The sequence below is a fragment of the Pezoporus flaviventris genome, unplaced genomic scaffold, assembly GCF_033815535.1.
Source record: "Pezoporus flaviventris isolate CSIRO_AGI_PZ_B2104156 unplaced genomic scaffold, CSIRO_AGI_Pfla_v1 ptg000015l, whole genome shotgun sequence".
Classification (NCBI taxonomy): Eukaryota; Metazoa; Chordata; class Aves; order Psittaciformes; family Psittacidae; genus Pezoporus; species Pezoporus flaviventris.
In genome coordinates this window covers 20,285,940-20,300,776 of record NW_026892563.1, presented here as the reverse complement: position 1 = coordinate 20,300,776, position 14,837 = coordinate 20,285,940, and the positions used below count along the sequence as shown (strand labels likewise).

General features: G+C 38.9%; 1 protein-coding gene across 1 annotated transcript in view; it reads right to left on the bottom strand.

Annotated features, from left to right (window-relative positions):
- ADAMTS5 (ADAM metallopeptidase with thrombospondin type 1 motif 5) overlaps positions 1–14,837 on the bottom strand; it is a 48,078-nt gene that overhangs the window by 23,181 nt on the left and 10,060 nt on the right. The window contains exon 2 of the mRNA XM_061453746.1: positions 11,230–11,362. Coding sequence (XP_061309730.1) covers positions 11,230–11,362 — 133 coding nt within the window. The remainder of the gene's footprint in view (positions 1–11,229; positions 11,363–14,837) is intronic.

Below are 14,837 nucleotides of genomic sequence, written 5' to 3'. Positions count from 1 at the left end.
CACATGGCACACAATGCATATTCAGTGTAGGGTATGAATAACAGTTGGGTGCAAACCACCAACTTGAGAACTTAGTTTCAGAGTGCTCAACATTTTATAACACCATTCAGAACTACCCAAAACTCTGTGATATGAAGGGCTCAGTCTGTAGAGGGAAATTCAAGTTACTTAATCTTAACAATCTCTGATAACACTCTGCAATGCTCCACCCATTTGAGACACAACTTTGCTCTCTATACAAATACTTTCTTGCGTAACTGTACTTCACCTTTCGTAACTTTTGCTCTCTTGTGACAGACATCCCCCATGAGCATACAACAAAAGACTTAATACAGTGCAGATATGCACTTTAGATATGCAGATATGCAGATAACAGCCCCATTAACGCTGATGATTTTGAATGTGCAATTCGGACATCTCTGAGTTTGTCTGCTACCCATGACATTCTTCTAACATTGTTTTGTGTGTGTTAAGTTCCTCCTTGCACCAACTTCATCAGACCTGGCTTTGGAAAGACCTCTCTCTCTTTCTTACATGAATTTTTCAGCCCTAGCTCCTTCTGCAGTGCAATTTGTAAGCAACCCCATCTTAGATTACCTACTGTCAGAGCAATGTGGTCACACTACATTAAACTATGCAAATCCTACAGCCAAGCAATGTGAATACCCCTGGAGAAGGCCAGGAACTATACTGCGCTTGCTCCTGGCTTCTGTGCCTGAAGATGGTATAGTTTCCTTCCCTGTTTGAGAGATGTGCTGACTCTGCAGAGAATAACCGCTGAACTGTGAACTGAAGTTGTTCTTCCTTTCTTTTTCCTCCTTCATACAGACCAAAAAAGTATCCTTCAGATATGAGAAACCTTGCAGCCCAATTTTAAGCTCCTTCCATGAAGTGACTGCAGATTAGTCTCTGTGGAGAAGTTCAGAGTAAATAACTAAAATGAAATGAAATGAAATGCTTCTCAGGCGACTATTCAGCACAGAACATTTCATCCCAAATATTCTGGCAAAAACACAGGAAACTGAAACAGGATCATCTTCTGGAAAGTGTTAAGCTACTGGCTTCACCTTTAATTAGAGTGCAGCATAACATATGTATTTAACAGTGATAAATGGGGTGAACTGAGGACATACCTCATTAACAGTGCCCACTGTTTTGAAGGCATTTTGAGCAGATTTAAACCAGATTAAAGCATATGACAAACTTCCAGTGACTCTTAAAATTGGTTTTGCATTTCATTAAAAAGAACCAAAATTCAAAATCTCACAGCGATCTGCAATCTCTACATACTGCTTAGCTAAGTATGCTCTCTTGAGCACAGAATTGAGAACAACATCAAGTACTTCTGCACCTGCGTCCTTCATCCTTTTGCATCCAAGAATTAAAGAAGGGACACTTCCCTTCCTCCTTGAAAAGTCTCTCCCATCCCTCCCCTTACATGCATGAATACACTGGCATTATCACACATTTCTCAGGACATTAGGGTGGTTTCTGGCATTTTCTGGTGGGAAGAACCAAAATGAAAAGGTTACAGGTGACCTTTCAAGTGACCCTGCACGTAAGCATAATTTCAGAGAAAGCTTTGGGCAAAAGTGAAGACTTAAGACAAATCATACAAAGACTTTTAAAAACAATGCCAATTTTAGCACCACACCATTCTGTACTACCATGAACTTCAAACCAGGCTATTGAAAAAAGAAAAAATAGGCTTCCAGCAGCTGTGTAAAAATGATGACTGATTGAGAATGGGTTAGTAGATCATCAGATGTTTTCTACTTAATGAAGCATCTTACTGGTGTTGACAGTTCCTGCTGAGTGAAAATGACATAATATAATTTTACCAGCAGGATGGTGTTTAGTTAAGTTATGCTGTAGGAATGCAGAAAATGGTAAAAGAAACAGATGGCGACAAGGCAGGATTTACCCTCATGCAAGTGAAGAGGAGCCAGCCTTCTTGTAAATTTGTTCCTTCCCATACAGCAAAAAGACCAGCCACCTAAATGGACTGACAGCCTTTCCACACAGCCTTCTTTCTCCCTTGAAGCGAGACAGTGTGACTACATCAGTCAACTGTTGAAAGCAGTATGAAAGCAACCTGCAGGCTTTGGACCCTAGTATATTTTGGAACATCATGGGCAAGGGGCTCTTGGCATAGCCCAGTCTGTTTACATCCTGAAGCAAGAAATGAAGGAGTCAGCAGCAGTCAGCAGCACCTGGATCCCAGTTCACCTGCACTGTCTGCATTCCTGATAGTGGACCTTGAGCTGCACAAATTTCCTTACAACTATTGAAGGCAAACACCCATTGTAGCCCAACAGGAAATAATACCCCCAGTGGATTAAAAAGAATTCCTACACCTTGTAGAAATGGGGTGTAACATAAGGTGGGAACACTCCAACACAATTATGGCAAGTCAGCTAAAACTTTCATCCTCTCTAAATATCAGGACACAAAGAGCTGTGCGGGTAAATGAGGGGTGCATCACAGCTATGTTGGATGTGTGGTGAAGCACATTACACTGCAGCTATCTTCTTCCCAAGAGTGCTGTGAAGCAAAACATAAGTCTGGACATTTCTGAATTTTCTTAAACCAGACTATCTGTAGAGATCCTCTGAGTGAACAGCACACAAAAATTACATGCAAAAATTACAGTAATCTCATTTATTTTCCATTGGTATCTCAAGCACAGAAATAAAGAGAATAAAACAGTCCCCAATGTACAGCAAGCAAAACCCAGCTTTTGCTAAAACACAAATTGCAGTGGCTCATCTGGAAAAAAAACCAATAAACTTGTTTATAGACATATAAAGATCTCTAGTGCTTGAACTGAACAGCATGGTGAAGTACAGCTCTTGCACTTCAATTCCACTTGTCTTGTGCAATTTGAAAACAGAACACATGCAAAGTGACACAGCGTGCTAAAAATGCTGCAGGCACTGTAATTTGTTTTCTTAGAGAAGCTCAGCTCTGATGAAGCATGTGTTTTTCAGTGAGGTCACACCCTTCACCTAATTTTCAGTGGGGTTGTCTGGGGTACAAAAGAAGGTCAAGTGATTTGCCCAAGGTTACCCAGTGAGTCACTGGCCTTCATGGGATCAGGATTCAGGAAGCTCCTGACTCAACATTCCTTAGTCTAATCACCAGTCCATACCTTCTGCACAAGACAGCTGCCTGCTCTCTCCTTTGGTAAACAAAGATTGTACGAGGTAACTCTTTTAAAATAAAACCATTTCTTTCAGCATGCACTGTTTTTCTAACATGTGAAAGTACTTGCCTCCTCATTAAGAACTGCGCACTGATATTAGTCAGAACTCCTCCTGAAGTAATGGGAATTTTGCATAAAAAATTACGCACATTAGCAATAACAATAAAATTGGGATTTTTTTTTCATAAAACAGAAGTATGTTGAATTACACAAGATTGCAAAAAACATGCACAGAATAGAAAACTGGCTATTCCTCTTTCCTTGAATTTGCCTTCAATTTTTCTTTTATTTGGCTGCTATCCATCATTTATGAAAGAAAAATTAAAAAAATCACTCTCCCTTTTACATCTCCAGCCCAGAGGTAGTTTCTAATATTTCCTGTTTAAAAGAGTTCTTCAGACTGAGTGAAACAATAGTCTGAAATGCAGCTTCTTTTCAGGACCAGACAAAGTGCCACAATCAGACATTCATAGACCAGGCCTGCAGACTTTACACAAAACAAACTTCTGCTGAAATGGCTTGTTATAACAGACTTCTGTTATACAGAAGATAAAGATACATCACCACCCTCAGACAGACAATTTGCAGGCAAGATTCTGTCTACGCAAGGCAGACTATGCAATCAGAAACCACTATAATCCACATAGACTCAAATAATCATTAAAAAGATGTGGTCTTGGAGGTCCATGCTACATCTACTGTGCTAATTAACAGGGCACGTGGAAGATAAATATTAATTTTAATGAAAAAGTGGGAGATGGTGACATCCATTGAACATCTGTCCAACTAGCAAATAATATAAATCATGGCAGCTCATGGTAAATGAATGAATTAATGGGAGAGCAGATAGCACAAGAATCTAAAAAATGGCATTGCTTGCTGCCTGTTTATTTGGTAAATCTGCCTTCCTTTCTGTACTGGAAGTACTTTCCACACAAAAAGTACATAATCAGTTCAAGAAGGACAGGGAGCTGCTGGAGAGTGTCCAGCGCAGGGCAACTAAGATGATTAAGGGAGTGGAGCATCTCCCTTATGAGGAAAGACTGAGGGAGCTGGGTCTCTATAGTTTGGAGGAGAGGAGACTGAGGGGTGACCTTATTAGTGTATATAAATATATAAAGGGGGAGTGTCACGAGGATGGAGCCAGGCTCTACTCAGTGGCAAACTGATAGGACAAGGGGTAATGGGTACAAACTGGAACACAAGAGGTTCCACTTAAACTTGAGAAGAAACTTCTTCTCGGTGAGGGTGACGGAACACTGGAACAGGCTGCCCAGGGAGGTTGTGGAGTCTCCTTCCCTGGAGACATTCAAAACCTGCCTGGACACATTCCTGTGTAACATTATCTAGGTGTTCCTGCTCCGGCAGGGGGACTGGACTAGATGATCTTTTGAGGTCCCTTCCAATCTCTAGCATACTGTGAAACTGTAATACTGTGATATCTATAGTACGTGTCAAGCAGGAAAGTGATCCTTACTTTCCCCTGTATTGTGGAAGACTGGGGGTGCAGGCAAACACAGGTGAAGTGGACTTCTTTTAGAATAATTTAAGTTGGAAAATATCCTTAAGATCAAGTCCAACCATAAACCTAACACTGCCAAGTCCACCACTAAGCCATGACCCTAAAATTTTTGATATTGACTGTTCTGAAACATTAGGCAAAATACAGTTTAATTTTCAATTTCCCTATGATTGCAAAAATACTGTCATTTCATTCGATGTACCTGGCTTTGAGTTATGATATTTCAGGATCCATGTCAGCTTTTAAAAGCACAGCACCCGTTTCATCTAATTCTTCATGAGGTTGTACGTACACAGAGAACAGCACAACTACAGAAAACCTCTGGAAACTTGGGCAATGCTAGTGCTGTGTCTGAGTCAGTTCCTGAAGTCTCTGGTTGAGAACTTGCCCCCCATCTCCTCACTGCTCTGACAAAATGACTTCACAGACATTAAGAAGACAAGGATCCCCAACCTACTCAGACTTAAAAGTATGTGGTAAATAAAGAAAAGCTCAAGCATATTCAGAACCCTAGAATTCATTTTTCTTACATCATACCAATTTTCCCTTTCCATCTCTCCGCTTTTCCATACAAACTCTCTCAGTTTCACTAAAAAAGGTTCGTTTTAAGCACCATGTGTGCTGCAGGTGGAACAATTATATATTCCATATAACAGCATAAGTTAATCAAAATATTGTTGAGCAAGCCAAGAAATTTTACCCCAAATATTAACTAGAAAGCTTTTATACAGCTGATGTTTGCATTTTGAAGCATCAGTTAAATTTTCTGTTCCAATCTTCACCTCTTGTGATGGCTTAGCTTTGACTGCCCATCTTTTCTCTTAACCAAAGGGGATTATGTTTGTGAGGACTTAATTCAAGAGTTTTTGCAAGTAGAATTTTAGATGGAACTTTGAAAAACTTTCAAAGAAAGAGAAGGAATCAGCAATTTTCCTGATGTATGTCATCAGAGAAGAACTGGATGAATGTACTCTCTTTTTTGTCATGTTAAGAAAGCAAGTCTGCCTAATTATGATTACCTGGATACTTGCCTAACTTCACTTCTCATGAAGGAAACATAATACAAAAGTTAGACAACCTTCACCATTTTTTCATGTGCCTGTGAGATTCTGTGCCCTTGGCAATCTATCCCCCTTGAAAGGCTACAAAAGATTTGTACCTGTCAAGTCTGAAATTTACCTTTATCAGCTCTATCTTGACAGCCCTGAAATCAAACGGCTACGTGTTCAGCAGTAGAAAAGATTACTCTGTTTAGTTACTTTTGAGTGTGTCCAAAATGAGCATGAAGTAAAATATGGAATAAGAGCATTTTTTGACTCTTCTAGGGACATCAAAATCAAGACTACCATTTAAATATCACATAGATTGTTCTTGGCTTATTTTTTTTTCTGAAGAAGGGTCAGAATCATGGAGTTTGCTATAAAGGTTATGTTGGTTAGACATGGTAGACATGGCCCTCCTTCTACAGAGGCCTACAACTCAAATACACACTAAGGCTCTGAATAAATACTTTTAATCCACTCAGAATTCAGCAAAATGGTACTTCGGTGCATTTCAGTGAACCACCTGAGTGAGGACCCCAGGAGTGATACCTCACTTCTAAAATGGCTTCTTTACATAATAATAAAGCACTACACTTTGTTGACAGAGCTTGTGATCTCCTCAGTGGTGGCAGATGCCACAGAATGACAGCGCGCTCAAAAAAATCTGGTATTAAGCACATCATTTTCTGGTTTTAGTTTCTGTACTTGATTTTAGGTGTTACACAGTACAGCTGTGGAATAAGTTGTGATAACTTCACGTAACCATATAAAATGAGGTTGAGAGGAGAACTTGAAAAGCCATCTTGTGCATCCCTCCACTGCAGGGTAGGATCGGTGTCCCCTAAGCTACAGCTGTTTTAGCCATCCGGCTCCTGTGAACCTCCAGTAATGGAGATTTCACAGCCTCCCCCAGCAATTTATTCCTGTCCTTAACTGTCTTACTGGTTAGATGATTTTGGCTAACGCTTAAAGTAAATTTCCCTTGTTGCAATTTAAGGCCATTACCCCTTGTTCTGTCCCAGGTGGACAGGGAGAATGATCTATGATGCAAATTTTCGCAATTATTTCTTCAATATATTTTAACGTTGCTTTTATGCCCCTTTTGGCCTTCCCTTCTTTAAAGTCACAAGTCAAAGAAAACTAATGAACACAGGTTTAATTAGTTCCACGCAGGAATTTCAAAGCTATATCCTAAAAATAAAATACTTGGAAAGAACATCAGTAAACCATATTACTCAGGAGAATAGAAGGAGTAATTGCATGTCAGTGTGGTTGCTTAATAGAGAAATAGGAACTCTGTAAAAGGTCAAATGAACATTACCACTGAGCAAAAAGGCAGGGGCTTTCTCTGTATCTCCTCTAAAAAACTGAAAAAAATGTTCTTCAAGATTGATGGAAAGAATAAAGATACATATAATTTAATAGACCCATGTAACTCTTCCTGAACTAAAATGGAGCTTTGACTGCTTAAAGAATGCAGGAAGGATGTTTTTGTATTTAAGGACTAGATCAAAACTCAAGAGACAACTTTAATCCTTGGCTTTTCTTGAAACTTCCTTGTGATTTTGGGAAACTACCTATTGATAAAATGAGCAGTAGCTCCACTCATTTTCTCTTGAACTCCTCTTATTCTGTTTTAGTAGATAACAAACCCATTAGGATGGTGGGCTGTCTGTACTGAAGCACAGGGGACTCCAGCATAAGAGGAGCCAAAGTCACCTGAAACTTCTGACCATGACTGTATTACAAAATGCAACACCAGACTACTAAACAAGGCATTGTCATGCACTAGATATATCCCATCACAAGAGATGTTAAACGTAACTTCAAATTGACTGCGTCTGTTGGTGATGTTGGATCCTGCTTATCTTCATGGGATGCATGGGTTGGCTTATAATTCACCAGTAAATGCAACGAATCTTCAACCCAAAATTCCAGAGCCTTAGAGTAAAAATCTAGTTATTTTTGTTTCCTGATGGTTATTTTAGCATGGGATATATGGAGAAGCAAAATACTAGTGCTGACCTATGAAAACCTTTAAATAAATGTTGAGATTATGTGCAGTCACAGGTTAACGCTTTTCTCCAGATGTCTCTATGAAGCAGGGAAGTGCATAAAATAAGGAAACATAATTTTTTTACAGACAACAACAAAGACCTGGAAAATATCTACATACTGCTCCTAAGCTAGCTCAGATATCCCTGGAAAGCTATGGAGGCATAGCTAAAGGAGATGCTTAAAGTCAAAAAAAAAAAAAAAAAAAATCGGTATGCCACATCATGGATCTCAAATTATTTCATGCACAAATCCAGAAGACTGTTTTTGTGACTGCAAAGCTGCTACTGTCCAAATTACAGCAGCATGTCCCCTGCTAGAAAATAACCATATATGGATTTACTAGTAGTGGCTGGATGTCTTGACAGGCTACGATTTAAAAGTAACATTTATGCTATTAGCACTGCTTCCTTTTATTTGGAGGAGAAACTGGATTATCGCATTCAAAGTTATAAGCTTTCCTCCTGTTTTTCTGTTGCATTATCCTCATTTTCTACATTTGACATCAAAGACAAATTATTCCTGATTTTCCTACATATAAGTAGGACAAGATTCATGTCCAGCCTTGTTAGTCTTTGTATATGGATATCCACCTCTTACTGTCAGCTAATCAGTTGTACTAAGAATTTGGTTGCACCTATTTCTTTCTGTGTTCTTGTTTATAGCTCTTTGGAGATTTTGCCTGTTACTGCTACTCATTCATACTCTTCCCCTCAAAAACCACTGGTCAAAACTCTTGGATTTTATCTGAAAGAAACAAACATCTAAGTAGTAGAAACCCTGGCAACTTTTTGCTTCCTATGCATGTATCCAACCTCAGTCCAACCTCAGCTGTGCACCTCCCTGTTCAAGCTGCAGTTCCGTTTACTTTGGTTGCCTTCCGGAGAAAGAATCTGATCCTGAAAAATGCTCCTGGATCCCTCAGAGAGAAAACAAGAGCATTCAGATCCCTGTGGAAGTTAGTGAGGACACACAGCCATTCTGCAGATCAAATCTGTGTTAATAATGATGCATCTGCTACACATGCACATGTAGCATGGTTACTTAAAATACTGCAGATGGTGACTCTGATTCACTTAGCAGCTCACCTTGCTATTCCTACTGACAGAAAGTAGCGTCTTACGCTTAGAGCCCTTAGCATCCCCTTAGTCTCGCAGGGCATCTCTTATGTAGCCAGGTGAATTCCACTGAATAACTAAGCCACTGTAAACTTAAAGCTACACCCTACCCACAGGGTAGGGGGAAGTTTAAGACGCCTGAATCACAGGAAGAAACTTGGTCTCCAAATAAAATAAAGCAAGGTTTTCCCCAAAGTGCTTAACTAAAGGGTATCCATGCCACACTTCTATTTTTCTTCATTCTTCACCTTTAATTTAATACAAGTACTCAAGCAATTTTAGCTGTGTTTTCCTCTCAACTTCTCCCACTTCAGGCCACACATACAAAGATCATTCTGCGACTTGACACCCCTCCTTTCTTAAAATCTTACATTAAGGACTAAAAAAAAGATGGTATTTTAAACAGCCTCAAAACTAGAGGTTTTTTTTTTGTCCATCAGGGTACTTATTTATTAATTTCAATTCATGCCTTTTTTACACTGAAAATTACAGCTTCTACCGATTCCTGTAAATGTCTAGGTATGAAAATGTCTTTTTTTTTTTTTTTTTTCAGAAATGTGCTTTGAGGTCACTAAAAATATTTAATTTTGTTTACATTTTCTTTGTGTGAAATTCAAGGCAGTAATATGCATATTTATGCTCACCCCTATCTTTACTGATGTATGTTCTGTCATTTTTAATCTATATCTAGTCATGTATTTATTGCTGATAAATTGGTAGTCGAGACACATTAGTCACCTCTTCACACACCAGGTATATCAACACTGGTTGACATTGAAAGAAGGTCCCTCATCTGACCTTGCCAATGCCTGCCAACCTTCACCAGTGAGCATTCTTCTGGATGCAAAAATACACAAGCACTCTCTAGCAGACTGGCCTTTGAGTGATAGGTGAAGTTTGCCAATCTACTTGTCCCAGTTCTAGACAAGGCTTGTGAAACGTCCTCGGTTTCACAGCATCCAGGTTTGATGCCACTAAATTCTTCTGATGCGAAGCTGTATTTGATGTATTGCTGCACTTACCTCCAAATACTCTGAATTAGTAATTTAAAAGGGCTTTTTCTTTCAGAATTATATTCTCATTTATTAAAACAAGATTTCTGTTTTGGGGACCAATTCTGCCACAAATATTTTATATTTTCATGCAACACATGATCACACTGCAGCCACTACTGATATCACTTCTCTGTAGCACCACAAGAGCAGTAGGGTTAGATTCCCTAAACATTGAAGGGTCAGGTCAGCGGCATGCCAGCTGCTTTTTCGTATTTGGTGACCTCTGGTTGCTGAGCCAGTTGTATATATAAGGCCCACAACTCTTGGGTTCTACCTGCTAGCTACTTGAAAACTGAACTACTGCAATGATACTCTCAAAGCAAACTTTACTTTGGTTTGGCATAAGGTACAAGGCAATTCAGCAATTGGCTCTCTCTGCAAGTTCTCCTTTCCTTGCTATTTCCTTCCAAGAATGTTAAAAAATATGTTCTCCACTTTTAAATTGTTGTTCACTCACCAAGGCGAACAGCCCTCATACTAAATGGATTTCCAGTGAACACAGCTCACAAAGCATTAGTAAATTAAAAATAACCAAAACGGCAGCAGTCTCTCTGAAGGAATATATCACAACAGATGGAATATTACAGAAGATGAACTTTCTTCTGTCACTAATTCTATCTTAAATCTTTACATTGTGTTGCTATCCAGAGGTGGAAACTGAAACAAACCTAAACAGTTTTTTTCTGACTAAATCTTTACCACCTAAATAATAATTAACTTATTTCAAGATTCACAGTAGTACCATATTTTACCATAAAGGTGGAATTTTCATACACTTAGAAAAAGATTAGAATTCTGTTTTTTCCACAGTGCAGTTAACGCACTGTCCCAGAATAATGTTTCATGACAGTAGAGCATGCATGGACTTTAAAAAGGTGAGCTATTTTCCACTGTGTGTGCACCAAATGTATATGAATTACAATAGACGGGCCAAATGCTTTCTCAGGAGACACATGTATTGACATCTTTGGACAGTAGCAGCAGACTTTGAATTTTCACTTCAACTACTGCTTAGAAATGACACTGTCAGAAAGGAAACACCTACTGTGCGCCTTCACTTGCCTTCTGATCCCTTATTAGTTAACCCTGAAGTGCATATGTATACAGCCTTAATCCCCAAGTGAGTATCTGGACCAGGGGAAATCTGGAATTAATTGCAAAGTATTTTGGTTACTAATGCAGCTGTTACAAGTGTTTGATTTGGCAGGTGAACAGAAAAGGCACTGCATACCAATTTCGTGAGCCACTGTAAAAGCTGCATGGAGGCCGTCATCTTCAATCACTGCACAGCTGCGCTCAGGAGAGCATATGGTCCCAACGTCTGCCATTCCCAGAGTATCACATGAATGATGTCCACATAAATCCTGCCCAGGAAGGAAAAAACAAAAAAAAAATCATTAAAATAAATGTTTACATCCACAGGTAACAACAGGCTAAAGTCACCAACCCTTTGCAAACAGCAGAAACTGGATAAAAACATCAATAAAAGCTTCCACCTAATACAGTTTAAAAGTATGATACAATGATCCAATCCCACCCCTGGTAAAGTCAGTGGCAATGTTTCCATTGAATTTAACAGCATTTGGATACCTTCTGTAACTAATTCTTGTTAGTTAAACTTGTATTTCTGCAATGTATAGAAGAGGCCCAGACTTGCAGGGAGGTGCTCTAAATACACACCACAGAACCATTTCTTCATTGACAATAAAAATAGAATATTCTCTTTATTTACAGAAAGTAAACCAAGGCACAGAGAGAAAGCTTCAGATTCCTCACCAGTCCTTGAATCAGAGATCGCCCTTCTTTTCCAAAAGTCTTGCATTTGCACTTAAAGAAATTAGATTGTGATATATTAAACCTCATGTCACATCTATCACGTAGTACAATGATCAATAATGTATTACCCAATATACCAAGTATTTAAGCAATTCTCAGAGGTTGCTTAAAGAGTCAGTTATATGACAGTGTAAAACCCCTCGATTACTAGTCTTACTAATGCAACAATTAGATCATGTTTCCTACTTGTAGATATGGGATGTCTCCAAAAACCACGCAGGTAGCATTAGGTTTTTAGTTTCTGTTCCAAAATGGTAATAATAATGAAGGCAGCTTTGGTCAGACAGTGTTTTAATCATCAGCAGTAACTTCTGAGTGCTGCTTCTGAAGCAAAGGGAGGAACATTAGTCTGAATGCACATATATATGCTCTTTTGGCTGAGAAAGAAAAGTAGATGTCATGGTACCACACCATTTTGTAACTTCAGCAGCTCACTGTGGTTGAATGGAATTGTCGTTTTCAAGGTATGACAGGATTATCAGATATTATCAAAATTATCAAAGAGTAGCTTTTCCCCCTTCATTTTTAAGACTTTTTCCCTTCAGATCTCCTTTTGTAATGACTTTCTTTCATGAAGCCTTTCATAATTAATCCATCTGAATAACAGATACCCTATATAAAGCTTCAGGTCAACAATGTCCACTGGTAAGTTTCAAATTTAGGCAAACTTGAGAATGCACAGGATTCAAATCCCACTGAAGTCAAAACCAAAGTTCACAGATACTGTGACAAAGCATCTCTTTACCAAAAAAAGTGTTTTTTTTTTTCTCACCAAGATGAAATAAAGAGATTTTCAAGGTAAAATTACATAGCAGTATTGCATATATGGAGCTAGAATTTTGGGATCAGTTCTGACTTCCAGGTGTCTGGGAACTCTTTTTGGGAAGTTCACTCTTGGTGCTACTTAACATCAAGATTTAAATGCCACAGCATCACAAGAAGAGAAGAAATAAAGTTCAAAAGTATTCCAATTCACAAATTTTCAGAGGTATAACCTATGGTTTAGAAAAAAACTTCCATTCTGTAGCAATGCAGATAATATGCAGGCAATTTTCTCTTGAACCCCACTGGCTCCCACCCTTGATATCCAGTCAGCTCCCCAGAGTTTGCTCCTGGCTCTGCATGGCTTACGGGAAGGCACAGAATAAGGATGCCCATTTTCAAATACTTTAAATGAAATACAATTTTTTCCAGTTTTATTTTGGCAAATAAACTTCATATGATTTTCAGCATCTCTGGACCAAAGTTGGAAGAGGCCCTAAGTGAGGTCATGTTGTTATAGCCTCAAACATCCAGGTCATATTCAACAAGGAAGACAGAGACAATCTTTAAACTCCTATTACTTTTGCTTGGGTTCATATCCATTTAGCCCTTTATGTAACACTTCTGAATCTGGCCTTTTCAATCTAAGGGTATATTTTACATAAAGTAAAGTAAGCTACATATCAAGTTTACATAGAGTAAACTCTGTGTAAACATATCTGTAAGTGGCTTACCTCCAGCAGCATGAGTAACAAGACTCAGAAAAATGCATGTGCATAGTACCAATAAAAATACCTTTTCATGGTGATATAATCAGTCTAAATAATGAGTATAAGCTGTATAGGAAGTAAGGTACCTTTATACTAGTGTAATTCAAACTGAATCTATACAAGCAGTTTAATGGAAATTCTTACACAAGTATCAAAAAGAACATAAATCAGACAGAAAGCAGCTTACTGGAGGAGGTCTAAATTACTTTTGGGTTGACAGTGCCAATAATAGTATAAAATACATTAATTCAGGCCTTGTCTCTGCATGCAGATTCTGTGTCATATGGTCTTTTCTTGTATTTGGGTGTCATTATTACGTAGATACTTACATCAGCACTGCTCCCAGTGTGGGCACAATTATATCAGCACACAGATGTCTTATGCCAGCACATGCTGTATTTCCATTTGCATACAAAAAAGAAGCTATGCCACTGATATGACTATGAAGCTATACCAGTAAATGCAACCAGACCTCTGGATTTGATGACACAAGTCTAATTGAAAGAATACAGTCTTTCTAAGCAGGCAATCTCATAAACTAATTCCTTAGAGTCACTTCTGATGGGATGTGTAAAGTATGAAAAATCACAACGGGGATGTTAACTGTAAGCAGCCCTTCTGACTCTTGGCTGGTTAGTAATCCCTCCCTCAAAATTTTGAAAGCTATTCACAGGATTGCATTACACCACCTTCATTAGATATACATAAATAGCTAAGCATATATGCAAGCACTTGCAGACCTAGCAATGTTTGGTTCTTTTTCATATGCTATGTGTTACTGACATTGCACCACCTGCCTGCCTAGGTTTTCCTTAGAAATCCAGTCACTTCATCAAACCACTGTTCCTCCACCATTTCCATCTCTTCCCAAGCATGACACATATCCACACATCTCAGCATCCCACTGATAACTTTCAAGGCATTGCATAATAGCTGTCTAGACAAAACAGAACAGGCTTTATTCATTATTTATGAAATACTTTAACTTTGGGTCAGATAAAATGAATTTCTTGAAGGGCTGTATTAGTTAAAGGCTGCTGCTAGGAAATACCACAGCAGCAAATAAATGATTCTGAGAATTGCTTGTTTAAAATTACCTAGCTCCTCCAACACCTCAGAGGCAGCTGCAATACAGCTGTCCTCAGATGGTGTGGGACCAACGATCCCCGCAAAGGAGAAGAGAAGAGAGACCACTTTGTGGTCAGAAAGCAGTGGACAGTGATATAGTAAAGCCACATTTCCTTTAGCCAGCTCCCTGATCACATCCGCTCTGCCTCCCCAGCAGTCTGAGCAAGGCTGCATGGGGAGCCCTACAGCCATCTACTGAATTCCAGCTGGGAAGTGGTAGATGAGGCCTATAAAGGATCTTGGAAACAAGGACAGGAAATATTTCCTGTTGTTAACTTCTTTGTATGAAGCTGTTATTGGATAGGGATGTCTATGGGTTGCCCTTAGAGAAGGGCATGCATTG